This window comes from Thyridium curvatum (assembly GCF_004353045.1).
Source record: "Thyridium curvatum strain D216 chromosome Unknown NODE_43_length_354360_cov_84.162100, whole genome shotgun sequence".
Lineage (NCBI taxonomy): Eukaryota > Fungi > Ascomycota > Sordariomycetes > Thyridiales > Thyridiaceae > Thyridium > Thyridium curvatum.
Genome location: NW_022156798.1, coordinates 294045 through 313568, shown reverse-complemented (window position 1 = coordinate 313568; position 19524 = coordinate 294045). Strand labels below are relative to the sequence as shown.

The 19524-nt window shown below is 59.7% G+C and overlaps 6 protein-coding genes across 6 annotated transcripts; 3 read left to right on the top strand and 3 right to left on the bottom strand.

Moving 5' to 3' along the window:
• Positions 1-1123: 1123 nt before the first annotated feature.
• Positions 1124-2910, bottom strand: E0L32_007250 (uncharacterized protein; the record flags this gene model as incomplete). The annotated part of the gene is made up of 4 exons (XM_031141973.1): positions 1124-1429; positions 1496-2548; positions 2640-2714; positions 2773-2910. 4 exons carry the CDS (start codon positions 2908-2910, stop codon positions 1124-1126), a joined length of 1572 nt encoding a protein of 523 aa, XP_030993846.1.
• Positions 2911-5078: 2168 nt separating this feature from the next.
• On the top strand, positions 5079-6362 carry E0L32_007249 (uncharacterized protein; the record flags this gene model as incomplete). Its single annotated transcript, XM_031141972.1, has 5 exons — positions 5079-5235; positions 5309-5503; positions 5583-5941; positions 6017-6090; positions 6158-6362. The coding sequence occupies 5 exons, from the start codon at positions 5079-5081 to the stop codon at positions 6360-6362; spliced, it is 990 nt and encodes a 329-aa protein (XP_030993845.1).
• Positions 6363-7208: 846 nt separating this feature from the next.
• E0L32_007248 (uncharacterized protein) lies at positions 7209-10264 on the top strand (the record flags this gene model as incomplete). The annotated part of the gene is made up of 5 exons (XM_031141971.1): positions 7209-7223; positions 7794-7902; positions 7978-8224; positions 8504-9356; positions 9440-10264. 5 exons carry the CDS (start codon positions 7209-7211, stop codon positions 10262-10264), a joined length of 2049 nt encoding a protein of 682 aa, XP_030993844.1.
• A 497-nt stretch (positions 10265-10761) lies between these two features.
• Positions 10762-12137, bottom strand: E0L32_007247 (uncharacterized protein; the record flags this gene model as incomplete). Its single annotated transcript, XM_031141970.1, has 4 exons — positions 10762-11677; positions 11748-11852; positions 11917-11935; positions 12002-12137. The coding sequence occupies 4 exons, from the start codon at positions 12135-12137 to the stop codon at positions 10762-10764; spliced, it is 1176 nt and encodes a 391-aa protein (XP_030993843.1).
• An 826-nt stretch (positions 12138-12963) lies between these two features.
• E0L32_007246 (uncharacterized protein) lies at positions 12964-16029 on the top strand (the record flags this gene model as incomplete). The annotated part of the gene is made up of 3 exons (XM_031141969.1): positions 12964-12970; positions 13035-14152; positions 14263-16029. The coding sequence occupies 3 exons, from the start codon at positions 12964-12966 to the stop codon at positions 16027-16029; spliced, it is 2892 nt and encodes a 963-aa protein (XP_030993842.1).
• Positions 16030-17564: 1535 nt separating this feature from the next.
• On the bottom strand, positions 17565-19074 carry E0L32_007245 (uncharacterized protein; the record flags this gene model as incomplete). Its single annotated transcript, XM_031141968.1, has 3 exons — positions 17565-17959; positions 18031-18735; positions 18819-19074. 3 exons carry the CDS (start codon positions 19072-19074, stop codon positions 17565-17567), a joined length of 1356 nt encoding a protein of 451 aa, XP_030993841.1.
• Between the last annotated feature and the right edge of the window lie 450 nt (positions 19075-19524).

The window sequence follows — 19524 nt, the reverse complement described above, 5'->3', positions numbered from 1 at the left end:
ACCTCTGTAGGAAGGAAAATAGGAGTCTCCATCTCGATGTCGTGCATTTTGCTTTATTAAACTAAACTCCCCTTGGAAACTCTTTGTCACCACGACAAGACAAGGCGACAACAACCTTCTCCTGATTGGAGAGTCATCACATCTCCGAGAGCCCGGTGTTACCAGACAAATAACAATAAAAAACCACCAGAGCGTATGTGTTCTTCAACTTAGCCCAGAACAAAAGACAACACAGATGAGTTCCCTAGGTATTGTAGACTTGTCGTCAACCCGGCCAAGTCGCCATCCCGAAGCCAATCAACCCCCCCCCAATACACTCACGCAGTTAAACCAGCTGAATGCGAACCAGAAGCCAGCTTTTATTATTGCAGTTTGACTACACCCTCACACATCGTCGATCATCCCATCCCACAGTACCTACAACAACCGACAGCTATGGTGGCAATGGAGCGCATCTCTTGGTCTGTAGAGTTGGTCATATTCTTCCCCCTTTCATCCACCACCCTTGCTCTCTCTCTCATAATGCTATGCGGTAAATATGTTGACATGGCAGCCCCAGCCTATTATACACAGCGTCAAAAAAAAGTTGAGGCTGCCCCGTAGAAAAGTTTGAGCATCACGCCGCCGCGTTCCCTCGTGAGCGAGCTCAGCAGCCGTCCTCCGTCCCCTCATTCAATCTACCCACTCCCGCTCCCACTCCCACTCCCCACTCCCGGTCTCCCACTCTCTCGGTCATTCGGTCTCTCCCCAGCACAGTTCAGAAGAATTATACACAGAACCCATCCTTCCCGGGTTGCCCAACACTGAACACGTGGGAAATGAAGCAGGCCCTCACTAGTCAAGCGTAGGCGGCGTACCAGAACCAGCAAACGACCATTACCGTCGATCAACCGTTCCATAAGAAACTCCTCCCCTCCAAAGAAACCAGATCCCAACTTTTCAAGGCCAGGAAAAGAAACCAGCTCCGTCCATGCAATTATTTGTAGAAGTAACGACAGATGTCGAATCGCTTTTGAATATGCTTCCCGCACCCCCCTTCACCAACTCCAGCATTCGACCGTCAGCCACCGATCCCAAAGGGACCAGCACCCATCTGCTCCCCCACCAAGACTCCACGGTCCACCTAAGCATTGGCAGCCTGCGAGGGGCCACGACCGCGGGGAGCACCGCTGCTTCCACCTCGGCCGCGGGTCTGTCCGCCGAAACCGCCACGGCCACCGCTCTGGCTGCCGGATCGTCCACCCTCGAAGCCGCCGCGGCCGCGGCCAGAGATGCTGCCCCGGTTCTGGTTGTAGTTGCTACCGCCGTAAGCACCGGCCTTGGGGCGACGGGGCTCAACAACAATGCTCTCTCCGTTGACGGTGTGAGGGTTGGCGGCAACGGCAGCCTGGTATCCGGCAGGCGAGGCAAACTCAACGAAAGCACAGTTCTGTTCGTAGGTCAGTCAACCATTCTCGCAGAGTGATACAGATCTTGGGCAAAATGTGCTACTCACCTTCATGCGGTTGATGTCAAAGTAGACCAGCTCGCCGTACTTGGCAAGAGCAGTCTTGAGATCGGCGGCCTGGACCTTCTCAGTCACATACTTGACGTAGCCGAGGCATCCCTCCTGCTGGGGAGGGCCAGAGATGGACTGAGGGCGGCTCTGTTTCTTCGAATCGGCGCCAGCGGTCTGCCACTCGTTTCCGGCATCCTTAGCGGCCGTCTCGGCGGGTTGCGTGGGAGCAGCAGGCTGTGCAGCAGCGGGGGCCGCGGCCGTGGCAGCGGCAGCGGGGGCAGCAGTAGGCTTTGTCTGGGCAGCGGCCGGGGCAGCAGCCTTGGGAAGAGGCACGACAGGCTTGGGAGGTCCTGCGGCGGCGGCAATACGGCTGGCCCAGGTCATGGGCTTGGCCGGCTCCTTGGGCTTCTCGGGCTCAGCTGGAGCCGGAGCCGGGGCCGGGGCGGGCGCACGAGCAGGAATGGGGGTAGGAGTAGGGTCCTTGGGAGTCTCGGGCTTCTTGGCCTCCTCCTCGGCAATCTCTTGAGCAGCCTTCTCTGGGTCGGGAACCGACGAAACAGCCGCGGGCGTTGCGACAGGTGCGGCTTGTTGAGCGGGAGCGGGTTCGGCAGCGGAGCCAACGGTCGAGGCAGCCTGCGACTCCTCAGCGCCCGCCTCCTCAAGCTTCTTGTCGACGACGGCAGGATCGAGTTGAGCCTGGGTGGACTCCTCGGTATCGGCAACTGACTTGGGAGCCTCTTGCTCGGGCTGGATCTCGGCCGGGACAGAGGTGGGCTCGGCAATAGCGACATCGGGCTGGGCCGAAGCGTCAGCAGTCTCCTCCTCGGCCTCCTCCTTGATGAATCGCAGGATGTCGTTCAGGACAAAGTATCCAGAGGGTTGCTGGGCAAGAATGAATGTCTGGACGAATTTCCTGGGCTCGCCAGACTTGTTGGAGGTCTCGCCGATGACCTGGATGACAATGTTGTCGACCGAGCCCTGGGCGTCAACGTTGGAAATGCGGACCTTGCAGTCCTGGAAGTCAAGCTGCTTCACCCGCTCTTGGATGGCCTGAGTAAAGAGAGAGTTTGCGTCAGTTTTGAGAAGATTGGCGGGGAGGGGGCGGGGTAAGGCAGTGCCCGATGGACGAAGATGGACGTACCTGGCGACCAACAGAGACATTGGCGACCTCAGCTTCTTGGCCGTAGACGAACTGGGACTTCTTGCCGTAGAAGAGCTATTGATTGAATTAGCGACAAGTGAGCCTCGGGGAGGGAAGGGGATGATATGCGTACGTGAAGCTTCTCCGGGAACTTGCTCAGGGTGGTGTAGTATTGCTCGACAAAGTACCAGCCGACCTCGTCCTTGGACGGGTTGTTGCTGTTGCCGGCGTCGGCGTGGTCGGGGTGAGCGGTGTTACCGTTGGTTGCCATCGTCGCTGCTACGCAAGGGCTGTGTTGATTTGGCAGTGATGCGTCGGTAGAGCGAGTGGTTTGCGCAGTCGAGCTTGACTGATCAAGTGTCGAGCACTACGGAGATCTTGAGATCGGAGCAGGTCAGTAAAGAAGTATTGAGCTTGCCCAGCGAGGATTGGTTGGGCAATCGATGGTGTGAAGATGAACAACACGTTTGCGGACTCACAGTGACTGAAAACCCGAGGACTCTCGGATGGGCGAAGATGAAGATTTGCGACGGAGGTGGATGAAGGGTGGATGGATGGCGACCCAAGAGGTGCACGGCAGACTGGATTTCGGAGGGCGATGTGTGGGAGAGTTCAAAGTAGAAGTGACAGCCGCCTTGCAAAGACCAGACGACGTGGGGAGGGAGGAAGGATGGGAGACGAGGAGATGGGAGGTGAGAGCGATGGGAGTGACGGCGATGGAGGTTTGGGTGATGGAGTTGGCTTTGGGCCAGAAGGTGTCATACAAAAAAGGCTCTGTCGTCGATTGGATCGTCGTCGGTGCCTTTGGCTCTTGGGTCTGTCTGTCTGTCTGGCTGGTTCTGGCTTGGTCTGTTCTCTCAATGGGGCTGGGCTGTCTGGTGTGGACTCGGAACCAGAACCCCAATTGCAGCCTCGGAATTTTGTCGGAGCAAGGAGGAAAAAAAAAAGTGGCAGCCAGGTCAGGGCAGCTGCCAGCCAGCTCTGGCAAAGCAGGCAAGCACACAAATTTGAGCCGCCTTGGCACTAACTACCTTACGGAGCAGGTACGGTACGGAGAAGCTACTCCTAAGAAACTCTGACCTTTCTGGGGCCCCGCCGGCAGCGCAGGTAACAAAGGATACATCGAGGCACACCAATAATCAGCACGGCAGCCAAGTAGCTCCGGATGGCACAAGCGGCGTTCAGCCTCATCAATTATCCCAAAGCCATTGTAGCACGGCGTAGGATGACGATGGGATTTGGCAATTCAGAACCCTGTTGCTTCTGGTAGCGATACTTCATCATATCGACACCTGGTCGGGCAGGGCGAGACCGGTCGTAGCAAAAGGCTTTGCCCTGCACCTTGGCGGGAGCTGTTGCTTTCTTGTAAGACGGATCGGTGGTTCTCTCAACTCCCGACACTGGAGACCCTCTACAGGTAGAGGGTCAGTCAATTGGTCGTAGAATGGAAGGAAGAATAGCATTGAACATGTCGCATTCCAATTATCAGAGCATGGCAGGAACAGAAACAGACGCAGCCAGTTGAGTTGGGAGGCTTACGAAGTATTAGCGCCCAGGCGCTCGGCTCCGGGGTTTGGTGCAAAAGTCCGGTCTCGAACCAGACATCCTGACTGCCGGTGTCAACGCACTCTGACGGGCACACGTATAAATTCACAGTAAGCACTGCCGGCATTTCTTGTTGAAATACCCAAGAAAATGTGTGTTCTCGTTGACAATAGCACACAATGTTTTGGTTTCATTGGGGATCATCTTGAGATCGAGAGAGGAGACCGAACGAGGGGACTAGGAAGAGAGGAGGGAAAAGCAGAGAAAAAGGCAAACAATGCCCACAAGCGAGACACTCATCAAAAGAATGATCACTGTTCTAGAACTCCTATATTTCGTCTTGGCAAGATTAGCAGTCTGATATACTAACTCCCGAGGCCAACGGCATCAAAACACCACAACAACAGGACGCCAATCACTAGGCCGGAACCGGAGGACCGGGCGCTTGCGCTACCGACCTCCGCTTCGTCGACGTAAGCTTTTAAGGTTAAAATTCCAATAGACCCATACTGTGAGGCTGTGCAATGACTCGAAAGGCGTATAATAGCTGTGTCTTAGATGGGGCTGGCATCTGTCAAGGCAGAGATAGCAACGGATTGGATGCCAGGTCTGAAAATGTTCGGGGTCATCGCCTGCACCGATTTCCCGACGCTGATACGGGCAGACTTCGAGTCTGACGCTGTCAGCCCTGGGTCTTTTCTATTTTTGACCAGTATTCCAAGTTCTTGATAGATTTCAGCAAATCGTCGTTCCCTTCTAGGCTGATATTCATCGTCTTTTTCGACCTGTACTCAAATACATTCCTTTTGTGACCTTGGTCCTTCGCCGTCGTCCGCCTCTCTTGTTTTCGAATCGACATCCCTTTTCGGTGGACAACATTTATCGGCGGACAACATGGCCAGAACACATGCCAGTTACTACGATTACTCTCCGTCGCAGCCTGCGGCCGGAGTGTTTGCCGCCCTCTTCGGGCTGGCGTTCCTAGTGACCCTGTTTCAAGCCATACGCACAAGGGCTTGGATCTGGCTGGTGATGGTCTTTGCTATTGCAAGTGAGTTTGTCGACGCGGGTGTGAATCCTCCACGAAGATGCTCGTCTCTAATCCTTCGTGCCTCCTACGGCAGTGGAGACAGTCGGCTACGGTGCTCGAGTCGCCTCCGCTGGTGACGTCTACGGACGGACCATCTACATCATCCAGTTTGTTTGCATCATCCTCGCGCCGGTCTTTATGGCCGGCATCATCTACGTCGTCTTTGGCCGGATCGCCTTCCACGTCGTGCCCCCGGAGTCTCGCACGGTCAAACTCCTCTGGATTCCAGGTAAGCTTGCACAACGAGAAAGCCGCAATATAGTCAAAGGAGAAGGAGTGATGAGTAACACGCACGTCCCAACTGATAGCTCGATGGATCACGCCCATCTTCGTCGGCTTCGACATCTTCGCCCTCCTGCTCCAGCTGGTCGGCGCGGTCATGATCTCCGCCACCCAGGTCACCGACAAGAACGCCAAGGACAAGCTCACCAAGGGCAAAGACATCGCCAATGCGGGTGTGACGCTGCAGATCGCGGCGTTCGGGCTCTTCACCTTTGTCGCCGCCCGCTTCCACTTCGTGTCGAAGCGCTTCCGGGCCAGCCTCGAGAGCAAGTTCGTGCCCGTCCCCAACAGCAAGTTCGTGACCATGGAGGGCGACGAGAGGAGGTTCAGACCCAAGTGGCGCTTGCTGCTGTACGTCGTGAACCTGTCGTGCATCATGATTGTGGTAAGCAGTTCGACGTTTGGACATGCTTTGTCCTTGATATGTGTCCTGGGAGGCTGACGTTGATTTGGCTTTCAGATCCGGTCCATCTATCGCGAGATTGACTTCCGCCTTGGCCGTGATGGTGGATATGTCTCAACTCATGAGTGGCTGTGAGTCCATTGATATTTCCAGAACTCAGCGCCCTCAGCCGATGAACTGACCAGTCGCTCCATATAGGTTGTATGCCCTTGACGCCGCCCCCATCTTCCTCTGCTGTGCCGGTTTCAACGTCTTCACGCCCGGTGATTTCGTACCTATGGGTTGGCGACAGCCCAAGGCCAAGGCTGTCGACCAAACCTCCGAAGTCGATCTCGAGACCATGAGCACGGCACGAATCGTCAACAACGGCCACAGCACGCAGAGCCGAGGAAGCGTCGAGTAACGCCCTCATCTGTCTTTGAATCTTTTTCGCGTTGCAGTCGCGAGCCGAGAAATGCTGTAACGAGTGTGAGTGGACGATAAAACACAGACTCGATCCGTTGTTACATGGGGTTGGGGAATCAGCCGGCAATGCAGGGCCGATGGTTAGCATGCATGGCACTCAACCCCAATCCCAATCCCGATCCCGACGGGACCAGGGTCTTGTTGAAGCGTCGGATACCGGCGCGATCGGGGTTAGGTTATAGTTACATTTCCTGGAGTATATCATCCATATTGTCTATCCTAGATTTCCTATGTTTCTGGCGGAACCTCAGTTGTAGATACCACTACCTAGACTCCCTTTCCTACCGACTTACGAAGAAGACATAGAGATTGCGTAATGCAGTGGAAATGAGGAGATCTCCTTTTACATTTCGGGACCATGCCGCCAAGGCGTGCCGCGGACGAAGGACTAGACCTAGAAATGAAATGACAGCGGCGACCGCACATGGCTGACGGGTCGAATGACGCCAGATCCATGCGTGTCGCACATTTCACATTCCTCGCGGTTGAGCTTTCGTTCCACGGCTTAGATACTGTAGTTTGTGGCTTAAAGTAAAGACAGTTCAATTCGCAAATACTGGATACACGAATGGGCTCATCATCTGAACCCATGGTGCTTGCATTTACCTTGCATTGACAAGTACACTTGAAGTATGCGAGAGTGAGTGATCAACCTGGTCCGGTCCTCGACGGCCAAATCCTAGCACGGGTGCACGGGTGTGCGTAGCGCTGGCGCCCCCTGCCTTTAGCGCTCCTTCGCTGGCTGTCAGCTAAAAGGTTAATCCCACGCAATAATGCCGTCGATATGTTCATACCGGCAGTAAGATGGCCGCCCTCTGCCTGTCGTCACAGACCCGGCTACGTAAACGCCAGGCTCGCTGGTCCCACAAGCCAGGACGTGCAGTGCAGTAGGCAACATCCCCTGTCCAAGCTTGGAGCCCTGCCAGACAGCCCTGGAACGTACTCCGTAATAAGGCAGAGACGAATTCAGTCGAGCGGGGAGTCGATTTGACCGTCGCCCCGTTATTTCCGTGCTCCTTGTTTTCCTACAGAGTAACTACTTGCTGCTTGGTCATCATCCTCATTCAAAGCTCTCTGCTCTGGCCCTGAGAACGAGCCTCGGATACAGAGAGGAGAGAGAGGGCGTGCGGACATCGCGGCACAGCGTACAAACACCTCTCTCTGAAACCTCTCCTTCTGAGCGGAATGCAACCTCGCCTCGATCGCTTCTTTTTTCTCTCGTTATACAAAAAAACCAGACACACACAAACACACTCCCTCTTGACCAACACAGAGAGAGATAAGGCGTCTTGATACTGGTCCGATGGCTGCGGGCCCCGGCTGCCAACTGGATCAGGATAAGCTGAAAACTGAGCTCTGACAGATTCAGAGCTCTCTCGGCCCAATCCATCCAGACGTCTCCATTTTCCTCATTGGGTCTTCTTCTCCTGGGGATACCACCCGGTCCGGTTTCCAATCGATTCACCGCCTCTGCCCAGGTGAACCGCATCTTCTCGCCCTTGGGGGAGCTTCCCCCCTGGTCCGGACTGACTAGAGGCTGCTGGTTCGTGCAGTAGGCGATGGCCATCGTCCTGCAAACGGTGGCCCTGTTCCCACACCGTACGATCTCTTTGCCCGTTTCGATACACCACTTCGTCGTCGCATCCTCGCCTCGTGGCGCCCTAGGACAGCTACTGTAACCAAAGCTGGACGACCCTCTTCCACCGTTACCGGACTGATGATCCCCATTGCCTTCTCACAATGGTCTATTGTGGGAAGGCTTCCTTGGGCTGTGATAGTTGCCGAACCAGGCGAATTAGGGTGAGTTTCTGGCCTTTTTCCCGCTCTGTTCGCTTCCTTGTCTGCTCGATGTCTCTTCTTTTCCTCTGTCAAATCCAGTTTCCAAGCCACCTATGTCGCTGTCAACCGCAAAGGGTATATCTTATATGCACTGGGTCTTGTCAATCTGCTACTAGAGGGCTCCCGTCGCTACTGTAATTGAATACGCTGCACGAGAAGCGCAGAGATGATCACCCCGCTCCGCTTGCAGCTCGTCTTGGACGGGTCATGATCTGCTACCAAATTGTCTCCTCAGCCTAGCAACCATGTTTCTAACCAATTCCGGGCTTTCCAGTGTGACAAGGTCAAGCCGAACTGCACACAATGCGTGCGTGTAGGCAAGCAATGCCCCGGCTACCGGGACCAGCTGTCCCTCATGTTCCGAGATGAGAGCAGCAAGGTCATGAAGAGAGCCCACGCTCGCTGGGGTGCAGACACGATCGATGGCCAGGCCGGGCCCTCCTCTTCGCGGGCCTCGTCCACACCCGACTCCGCGATGGGCGGTGCATCGACCCCGACGGCTCTCTCGGCAGTCTCGCCTCACCCGGGGAGAAGCGTCTCAAGAAGTCGAGATACTCATGCTAGTCCGACACCGGTGGCCATGACCCCTCAAGGCCCGAATGGCGACCCCGAGGACGAGGTGCTCCGGCTTTTCAAGACTGTCGGCGCCAGCCCTACCGAGCGCGGGGTGCAATTCTATGTCGACCACTATGTCTTGGGCCATCCAGAAGAGCCCAAGACAGTCGGAGAGCTCTTCGAGAGGCAGTGGTTCGTCGACCCGCTGCCTCAGCACCTGATGGCTGCCATTGGACTGGGGGGCATGTCCAACTTGCGTGACGACCCTGCGACGAAGGATCTGGCACGGGCCGAGTATGTCCTCTCCCTGCAAGAGGTCGGCAAAGCGATACAGAAGCCACAAGCGTTTGACCCGCATCTTCTCATGCGCTGCGTCGTGATGCTGGCGCTCTTCGAAGTCGTCAAGGGAACCCACGTTTCTTCGCACAGCGCCCACGCGCACATACTCGGCGCTGCGGCGCTGATGAAGAGCTTGATTCCCATACGCAACACTCCGGGCTTGGGCCTCAAGGGCCTGATGCAACTGTGCTATTCCATGGTAACAACACCACCCCTGAAAGGAGGCAGGAGGAGCCTGTGCTCCAACGATTCGAACCCAACTGCTGACCAAATTTCCCCCAGCTCATACCCTGCATCATCACGGGGGTCGACCTCCCGTCGGCCTTCTTCGACTGGACGACCACGAGCAGCCACCTGATGCCGCCGGAGGAGAGGGCGTCGGTCGAGCTCCTGACGCTGCTGGTCGAGTTCGTGCGGCTCTCGCACTGCGTGCGGACGCAGGCGTTCGCCGACGGCGCGCCCGAGACGGACGGGCTCCTGACGCGGGCGATCGCGCTCGACGCGGCCCTGGAGCGCTGGGAGGACGGCGCGGCGGGCAAGTGGCGGTACGCGGCCTGCCGGGGCGACTTCCCCGCCGAGGCGTGCTTCCGGGGCCGCTACCACCGCTACGAGGACATGTGGACGGCGCGCGTGTGGAGCCACTACCGCTGGGGCCGCGTGCTGCTGCTGCAGCTCATCGCCGACCTGGCGCGGCGGTACCCGGCGTCGAGCGCGGCCCACGTCGCCGCCGACGACGAGGCGCACATCCTCGAGACCGTCGCCCGCGTCGCCGAGGACGTGCTCGTCAGCGTCCCCACGCACTGGCGCCACCCGGCCCTGTCGGCCGCGCAGCGGGCCGAGCTCGAGACGTCGACCGGCGCCGCGGCCGGGGGCGCCGGCGCCGCCGGCGTCCCGGCCGTCATGTTCCACCTGCGGGCGGCGGCGTGCGCGCCCGGCGTGCCCCCGGGCCACTTCCGGTGGGCGCTGGCGCTGATGGAGGCCGTCTGGGGCGACATGGGCATGCTGCAGGTCCGGTCGCTGATGGAGCTCATGCGGGCGCACCAGGAGGCCGTGCAGCGGGGCGGGTACGGCGGACGCAGGGCCAGCCGGGACCCGTGGGAGCAGTGAAAGAAAGGGCTCGAGGTAGGTATGCCGTCGAAGATTTATCTCTTGGATAGCTGCCGAGGCGGCTCTGAGAAGGACGCCATCGACACGGCGTGTTAGTCACACGGGCTGCCAAAAAAGAAAAAGGGAGGATACAGGTTTCCCCCCTCCTTCTTTGGGTGAAACTTCACGATCTCTGTACCGGTGTTGCTGGAAGCAAAAACGGGTTTGGGTTGCATACACGGAGGAACCCGGCGTTTTGTCCAGGGCAGGACAGGTACCATAACCGCGGTTTTGAATTTCCAGATTCAATCAATACCCATTCATCATGTATGCGGACGGGGTGCATCCCTGAACAATCCTTGTATTTATTTTATATCTACATCCAAAAGAACGCCATCTTTGCACACATCACCATCGTGGACCATACTTTTTTTATCTATGAAGCTACAAACAGACCGTGAATGGGCCAGATCTGTATCAGCATTATTATAACGGCCCCTCCCTCATCTCTCTCCTCCTCACTCCTGGTTCACCAAACTGCCATCGACATTACTCTTATACTGCTTCTTGTGAGGGTCCTTGGCCCACGTCTCGGCCAGCCCCAGCGCAGGGTCCTCGTCCGGGTAGCCCAGGCTCCGGCGCAGCTTGAGGATCTCGTTGCGCACCCGGTGGGCGACCTCGACCCGGATGGCCTCGGCCTCGGCCCCGTACTTGAGGTCGTCGCTCAGCTCGCCCATCATCGTGACGGTCCCTTCTCTTCTCCCCTCCTCCTCCTCCTCCGCCGCTCCGCCCTTCCCGCGGCGGCCGCCGTCCTCGAGCAGGCGCAGCTCCCACCGCCGGCGGCGGGCCGACCGCTCCGCGAGCGCGGCCCACTGGCGCCGCAGGTCGCCAAAGGTCTGCTCAAAGTCGACGGCGTCGCCGACGGCGACGCGCACGCGCTGGCCGAGGCGGGGCAGGAAGCGCGGGAAGGCGCGGTCCTCGGGCATGATGCGGTCGGTGCCGTCGACGAAGATGGGCACGACGTCGGGCGCGGGCTCGGACTCGAGGATGAGCCGGGCGACGCCCCACTTGAAGTACCGCAGCCCCCGGTCCGGGTGCTGGTGGACCAGGCCCTCGGGGAAGACGTGCACCCAGGAGTGGCGGTTGGAAGGGTAGGCCGAGGGCGCGGGCCAGCGGTCGGTCGGGGTGGTGGAGTAGGTCAGGGCGCCGGTGGTGAAGGGGTCCGAGTCTGCTGCGGGTGGGGTTGTGGTCTGTGATGACGAAGAGGACGCTGGCGTTAGTGATGGGCCGACGAGAGGTTTGCCGTAGGGCTGGGAAGAGAGGAGGCGGATGGCCTGGGTCACGGTGGGCTGGAAGAGGCCGCCGCCGTCTGGCGAGTGCTGCAGCCGGTGCATGGGCAGGGTCTGGCCCGCCATGAAGAAGTTTGAGAAGAGGCTATGTGAGTAGTGTAAGTGTGACGGGTCTCCTTTTCAGAACTGATCTAAACACATGATGGTCGACCTACGGGTTTGCGTAACATATATCATGCGCGCCGAGACCCCATCGTAGGCTCTGAGGGTTGAAGATGTATCTCCAAGGCATGATACCCCACATGAGAGGATCATCGACACTGCGTCAGGCTTATGAGTCTCTTGGACAGAGATAGCGAAGTCAACTGGGGTTGGGAGTCTTACACGCTGATGTGGTTGCTCACTACGAGGGTGTTAGTCCAGTGAGTAAGTGTCTGAGTGCATATGAGAACAACAGTGCACAGCATACCGGTGAGGAGCCCGCGCTCGCGCTTCTCAACGTCCTTTCTCTTCTCGAGCCGTTGCAGAAACCTGTCGAGCCCAATGACCTCGACCTTGTTGGTGCCGTACAAGATGGTCTTGCAGACGATGCCCGTCAGGCCCATGACCGTGGAGGAGGCTATGCGCCATGGCAGCGAGGGCTGCTGGGGCGGGCCCCCGTTCGAGACACTCATGGCAAACGAGGGCGAGGAACTCTGCTGATCGAAAGGCCTATGTCCGCATCTGTGCAGGGTCTGTGGCGAAAAGCCTCACGATCGCGTCCCTCACAGCGTTTTGTTGAGGCTGGCGGGTGGAGCTTGCTCCCCAGCTCAGGAGCCCGGGGACCGACCGTATCTGGATATGAGAAATTAAAGACGACCAGAGATTCTTCCCCGTCTCCTGCGCGAGGCTACGCGGCTTTTGTCTGTCTGCACGATCTCAGACCCCAAGCTTTGAATTCAGCTTCACAAGAGACCACGGGAGGAGGAAAAAATCAATGACACCTCGGCTTAGTGGCCCCCCAGACATCTGCGCGTGCTGTGACCAGGGGTTTTTTCGGGACGATCAGCCCAACCAGAGTCTTCGACAGCGCAACACGCACCCCGGAGGAAAAAGTTTTAGCGCGTACATCCCAACCTTGAAGCGATTTAGTGAGGCGGGTGGGGGCCACATGGGCTGAAGCGATCCACTAATTCATGGACGAGGACCCGACGCAAATTGACGTATGGACCCTCTCACATCATGTATCTGTACTTGTACAGTAGCTCCGAGAGCCTCATTTTTCGACATGATCGACTTTGGCCCCAGATAGCAACAACTTTCCTATATGCCTGCCCATTGACACCGCAACACTCCCCGCGCACACCTTTCGCAGCGCACCAGCTCTCCCATAGAGCCTCATCTGCTCCTTTTTCTCACCAGAGAACTCCACACAACAACACACCGCCCACAATGTCCCGTAAGCACTTCTCCCTGACCGAACTACCTAGTACGGGGCAAACCCCCCAGGAATGCTAACCCAGAGATCGGCGTCACAGGCAAGAGCAACACCTCCCGCGCGGTCTTCACCTCGCACGAGCGCGCCATGGCCCGCGTCGCCTGGGGCGCCAACTCGGCCCGCCTCAACCGCGACTCCTTCCTGCCCTTCGCCGCCTGCCGCCTGTGCCTCGAGCCCGCGCGCGACCCCGTCAGCTGCGCCGCCGCCGGCGACCTCTACTGCCGCGAGTGCGCGCTCAGCAACATCCTCGCCCAGAAGAAGGAGATCAAGCGCCTCGACAAGGCGCGCGAGCGCGAGGCCGCCGAGGCCGCGCAGGCGCGGGAGCGGCTCGAGGCCGAGGAGCGCGAGAGGGCGGTCCGGGAGTTCGAGCTCGTGCAGGCCGGGCTGGCCGGCAAGGGGAGGATACCGTCAAGAGGCGCTGCTGCCGAGGAGGAGGAGGAGGCGACGACGTCTGCGCGGCGGCCAGAGGAAGGAGGAGGAGGGGGCGCTGGGGCTACAGCGGCGATCGAGAACGGCGAGAAGCAGCGAGGCGAGAAGCGCAAGTTCGAGCTCGACGAGGACGAGCTGGCGCGGATAGCGAGCGAGGACAGAGCCAAGGCGCGCAGGGCGATAGAGGACGAGAAGGCCGCCAAGCCCACCCTGCCGTCCTTCTGGACGCCCTCCATCACGCCCTCCTCCAACAAGAACAACGCGCTGCACGAGGTCAGGAAGAAGACCAAGTCCAGCCCGGTCTGCCCGGCGTCCCCGGCCGACCAGCCCCACGCCTACTCGCTGCACACGCTCGTCACGGTGCACTTCTCCGAGGAGGCCGACGCCAAGACCAAGGAGCGGCAGCGCGTGTGCCCGGCGTGCAAGAAGGCGCTGACCAACGCCTCCAAGGCCGTGCTGGCCAAGCCGTGCGGCCACGTGCTGTGCGGCAGCTGCGTGCGACAGTTCATGACCCCCGCGGGCCACGACCCCCACGCGCCCGAGGCCGAGGCCGGCTCGGTGCGGTGTTATGTGTGCGACGCAGACCTGACGGGCGGCAGGAAAAAGAAGGCGGAAAGGAACGACAAGGACAACAAGGACAAGGACAAGATACGGCCGGGCCTGGTCAGCATCCGGAGCGAAGGGACGGGCTTCTCGGCAGCGGGCGCAAACGAGGTCAAGAAGAACGGTGTCAATTATGCAGCATAGAATCTATCAACTACTAGCATCGTGTTTTCCTCAGCAACGCCAAAAAAAAAAAAAAGGAAGCTAAAGTAATTGTACAGAGACTGGCCAAGGGGTCATGTATGCTGTTGCCTTCTCCTTCCCCCCTTCTCCTCACTCCCCACTCCTCAATCCTTCTTCACGATCCGCTGGCTCCCCCCCAGCATGTTGATGACGACGCTCCCCCCGTCGTCGACCGTCTCCCTGACCGTCTTCTCCACCGCCTTATACGCCTCGCTGTCGCCGAGCTGGCGCGATCGCCGGGCGAGCTCGCCCCGCAGCCTCTCCGACGTCTCGCGGGCCGTCTCGCTCATGACCCGCGCCGTCTCGCCGCCCGCGCCGCTCAGCCGCCGGGACCCCTCCGCGACCCCGCCGCGGACCCTGTCGCCCGCCTCCCGCGCCGCGGACCCGACGCCCCGCACCACCTCGCTCTCCGCCACGCGCCGCGAGGCCTCGGCGACCCCGCCGCGCACCCGGTCGCCGACGTCCCTCGCCGACGCCTCCCCCACGGCCCGGATCTTCTCTCCGTCGATCTCGAGCCTCCGCGCGCCGCGCACGAGCCCGCCGCGCACCTTGCTCGCGGCCGCCCGGGCCCGGCGCAGCAGCGCCTCCCTGCCGGCGGGCAGGCGCCGCAGCGCCGCGACGACGAGCAGGCACAGGCGCACGGCGAGCGCGTGGATGGCGTCCTTGGCCAGCATCGTGGTGCCGTGGCCCAAGAAGGCGCGCAGCATCTCGCCGCCGAGCCCGGCGTACAGCGCGCCGGCGCCCTCGGTGCGCGCGATGCGGAGGATCGCGGCCAGGGTGCTCTCGTCGACGAGGTGGCGGATCGCCCTGGTGGACTTGGCGGCCGCTTCCTTGATGCCCGGCTGCTGCTGTTGATCAGCCGTTCTAATCGTTTCCTCCTTCTCGCGTCCACCCGAATCGGGACCTTCGGTTGCGCCCATGACCTGCGCCCTGGCCTTGGCCACCTGGAAGGGGTACGTGACGGCCGTAGCGACGGCCTTGCTCACCGCCGCGACGAGGAACGTCCCCGCCGCGTTCACGGGGCTGCCGCCGCCGCCGCCGCCGTCTTCCACCGCACCCCCGTCGCCGCCCGCCAGCCCGCTCCGCAGCGTCTGGTCGAGGAAGAAGGTGATGCTCGGGTTCAGCGTCAGCACCAGGCTGGCCGAGTACCCGGCCCAGAGGCCCCGCAGCCCTTCCTCCCTCCAGATGCGCCGCACCATCCGCAGCGCGCCGGCGTCCTTGTCCTTCTCCGCCGCCGCCGCATCGTCGCCCTCCCCGCCCGCCGGCAGCAGCGCGGCGGTCTGCTTCCGCGCCACGACGTTGGCGAACGGCGTCGTCAGCGCGCGCGCGCACGCCCCCGCCGCCGCGCCGACGGCCAGCTCCTCCACGGCGCCCAGCCTCCTGCGCCGCCGACCACCGTGCGACCGGGCCGCCGCGCCGAGCCGCCGCGCCCGGAACCAGTTGTAGAAGAGGAAGAACAGGAAGCTGTCGAGCACCGACTTGGCGACGTCGGTGCCCAGGCCGGCGTACAGCGCCGCCAGGCCGCCCTCGCGGGCGTACACGGAGCGCAGGGCGTCGAGGACGCCCGCGTACTGCTGCTGCTGCTGCTGCTGCTGCTGCTGCTGCTGCTGCTGCTGCTGCTGCTGCTGCTGCTGCTGCTGCTGGTCGGGCGGCGACGACGACGAGGACGAGGACCCTCCTCCGGCGAGTTGCCGCTGGACCTTGAGGCGCGTGTTGACGAGGTCGAGCGGGTAGGTGACGAGGGTGGAGACGGCGGTGCCGCCTGCGCCCGAGGCGGCGTGGCCCAGGGCGGGGAGGAGGTTTGATGCGCTGGGCATTGCGTATGTAGATATGAGTTGTGGGTGGGTGAGGGTGTCAAGTGATGTGATGTTGTTGCCTTTGGCCTGAAGTAATTAGACGTTGACAAACGCGGTATACATCCACAATCAACGGATCGCAGAGCCTGACGAATGGCGAGAGACAGGACCGCTCAGCCTTCGAGTCCGTTCAAGGTCCGTCGAGGTAGGGAAAGTTCCAGGAATGGACATGTTGCACGAAAAGTCTGGAGGGCGACAACTGGTAAACTATATATGACGGGCCAGGAGGAGCAATTCCTCCTCTAGTTGAACCATGTGATACCCACACACCAGCGCAGCAGTAACTGGTCCATACCCTCGCTCTGCTCTTGGGCTCTGCTTGTCGCTCCCTCGGTGTTGTGAAGTGGGCAGAAACGGCGCCAACGAATAGAGCGACGTCATTCCCCCAGCGGAGGTGCAGCACTAGCCGGAAGCCCACTCTTTTTCTCCCTCCTGTCTCTCCCTCCTACCTATCTCTAGGTAGGTATTACTTCGATGATAGTATATGTCATGATGAAAGTCCAGATAGAGTACATCCAAGTACTGCACGCACCCAACACAAGGTACTTCACAGTTGTCCATATGAGCTGTCACGGTGTACAAGGGGAGTCAGCCGGAAACGACATTTGAGTGGCCTCTGCGCCTCGACATTGCTGCTTCTGGGCTTCCTCCACGGCACACCGACACCGTCGACATTCGCCCAAAGTGGGTTGATTGGGCATAAGCTTCGCGTCCTCCCTCCAGACCGCATCAAATCTCTCTTCTCCTGCAAGCCACGTCCCCCCCAAGTCGGGGCCCAGGGTCCCGGGACATGCCCAGCCCAGCACCCAGACAGCGAATCAAGGGGCGCCCCGCCATCCCGCCTCTCGTCTCTGCAGTCAACACTGCCGCGCGCCCGCCCGTTGTTGGCTCAGTCACAGAGCCGCAAAACTATGCTCCGATTCGCTCCAGACGCTTCGGGATGCGACGCTCCCGTATTGATCTCTCCTAACCCCTGGAGCACACCCACCCCGTGCCCTGCTATCACACACACGGAGGAGCAGATTATTTGTTTTTCTTCTTTGGGCAATAGGCTAGGTACCTAATACATGTGATTGTGATGAGTGGGTATATCTACTAACTCGGGAAAAACTCCAAAGAGTGGGAACCGAAGAAAGGAAGAAGCAGAAGAGAAAAAACGAATCCCCGCCCAAGCCATCCGTCAAAAACCCGGGTTCCGTTGCCATCCTGTGCCAATTAACCAAATGCTCCCGTAGTCGTGGTGTGCAATCGTACAACGCAGTTCGCATGTACTCCCCAAAGCGCCGTGTAATCCGCATATGCAAAATGTGATATGTGCTGTGCTGTGCTGTGCTGGGCTTGTCACTTATCCTTCGCGACAAAGCTTTGCCAAAGCCCCCCCGCCTTCCCTCTCAAACCAATCTCGGCCATCGATTTTCGGAGCGGCCTCGGTCCCTATGCCCTCTGAACTTCATCGCCTCCCTGCCCAAAGACTGCGGGACGCTCTAGGCCCGGCTAGCCTGGGCCGCTGGCCCTGCCGACAAGCTGAAGCTCGAGGACCGCCTCGAAAAGTCGCCCGGCATGGCGATGTCCGGCTCGCCGATGGCGTCTTCGTTGTCCAAGAGGCCAGGGTGGCCTTCCGGTAGCTTCTGCGCTCCGAACCCGACCACCTTGAAGATGTTGACTCGCCCACCGTTGGTCGCCGTGTGCAGCTGTTCGTGCAGCCGCGCGAGCTGGTACTGCCGCCTGATCGGTTGGAGCACGGGCTGCGGGACGACAGGCTGCGGTTTCCAGCGCGAGAGCGCAGACATGACGGCCGCCGTCTCTTCGTCCGAGTCGACGGCGCCGGCATTTGCCTCGTCTTCGTCCTCCAACGGCGCGTTTGCGTCCAGTGCAGCTTCTAGAGTAGACAGTTAGCTCGATGCCACCCCCAGATATGACACAAAAGAAGAGCATGCTCAAACCACGTACTCTGCTGCTTTGCCTGGTTCTTCTTCTGGTACGCGGCCAGGAGCATGTCGTAAGGCAGAGACCGACCAGGCACGGCTCGTTTCGCACCCATACTGTGAGACTTGCACGTGAGAGACCTCGCGCAGGGTTGGCCGTTGGGTAGGATGACACCGCACTGCCTCTCCACGTCCACGGGTCCCTTAGGCTTCGGCGCTTTGGTCTTCGGCTCGTCCTTCTTCTTCTTCTTGGGGCCCTTGTCCAGGTCGCCGTCGGCCTTGCGCTTCTTGCCGCCCACCGCGCTCTCAGTCTTCTTCCCGGCCGACTTCTTTGTCGTCTTGCCCGCGTTCTTCTTGTCACCGGCCCCGCCGCCCTCGCCCTCGTCGCTGTCGTCGTCACCGCCGCCGCCGCCGCCACCGCCTTCCTCTTCCGCCTTCCGCGACTCCTCTTCTCGTTCCTTCTCCCTCGCCCTCTCCCTCGCCTCTCGCGCCTCCTTCTTCCGCTGCGCCTTCTGCTTCTTGATTTGCAAACACGCCGCGATGTGCTCCTTCGCCGCGCTCGACAAGATGCTCTTCTTGCAGTGCTTGCACTGTTGCAGATCTGGCGGGTCCTCGAGCGGCCGTCCCGTCGGGAATGTTTCCCTTGCCCGGTCGTCCAGCTGATTTATGGGTGGCGTCGGCGAGGCTGACTTGTTGTTGTTGGCCGCGGATGACTTTGACCTCTTATCATCTAGATGGGTGAGTGGATGCGCATTAGCTAAGTGATCCTGAGACGGCAAGAGGAGTAGTAGTGGGTGATGGAGATGCACGCACTATCAATGACCGTTCCGTCCTTCCAGTTGCCCGGCTTGCTGTGCTTGGGAGCGGGCTTCTTCAGCTTGATGACCCCGTCGGACTTGTCCTTGCCGGCGGCGCCCTTCTTGGACGCAACCTTGATGGTGGTCTCCTCATCTACAAGGGTAGCAAATCTTTTGTCAGCCACAGTGTCGCGCGCGCGCGCGTCTTCCCAAATAACGCCGTGATTTCGTGGTGGGCGGGGGTTGGACCTACTCTTCCCGCCGTCCGCCATCGCTGACGGTGTGGGGGTGATGAGGCGTAATAGAGTGCGGCGAGCTGTTTCTGCGCTGTTTCGGCGATGGACAGAGACCAGGTGGTCGGCAGAGGCGCGATGTTGGCGATACTGGTTATGAGGCGTTTGGGATGTAGTCGCATGTGGAGTCGCCCTCCGCAATCACTTGTGGAATAGTGCAAGTTCAGAACGACCAGGCTTCAGTGGGGGGATGGACGTGCATGTTTCTTATCAGCAGATAAGCCTACCAGGCACCAAAAGCCATCCACTCGAGGGGCTTTGTACTAGGTAGTGAAGGCACCCCCAAGAAGTACATGCAGGTTCATACTCAGGCAAGGGGACTACCCAAATCTCCAAAACGGTACCTCGCCAACAGCAAAAACTTAACGCTCGCCTAGCACCGTTATCAAACCAAGAGACCACCAGGAGGACCTGTTACCAAGCAATTGT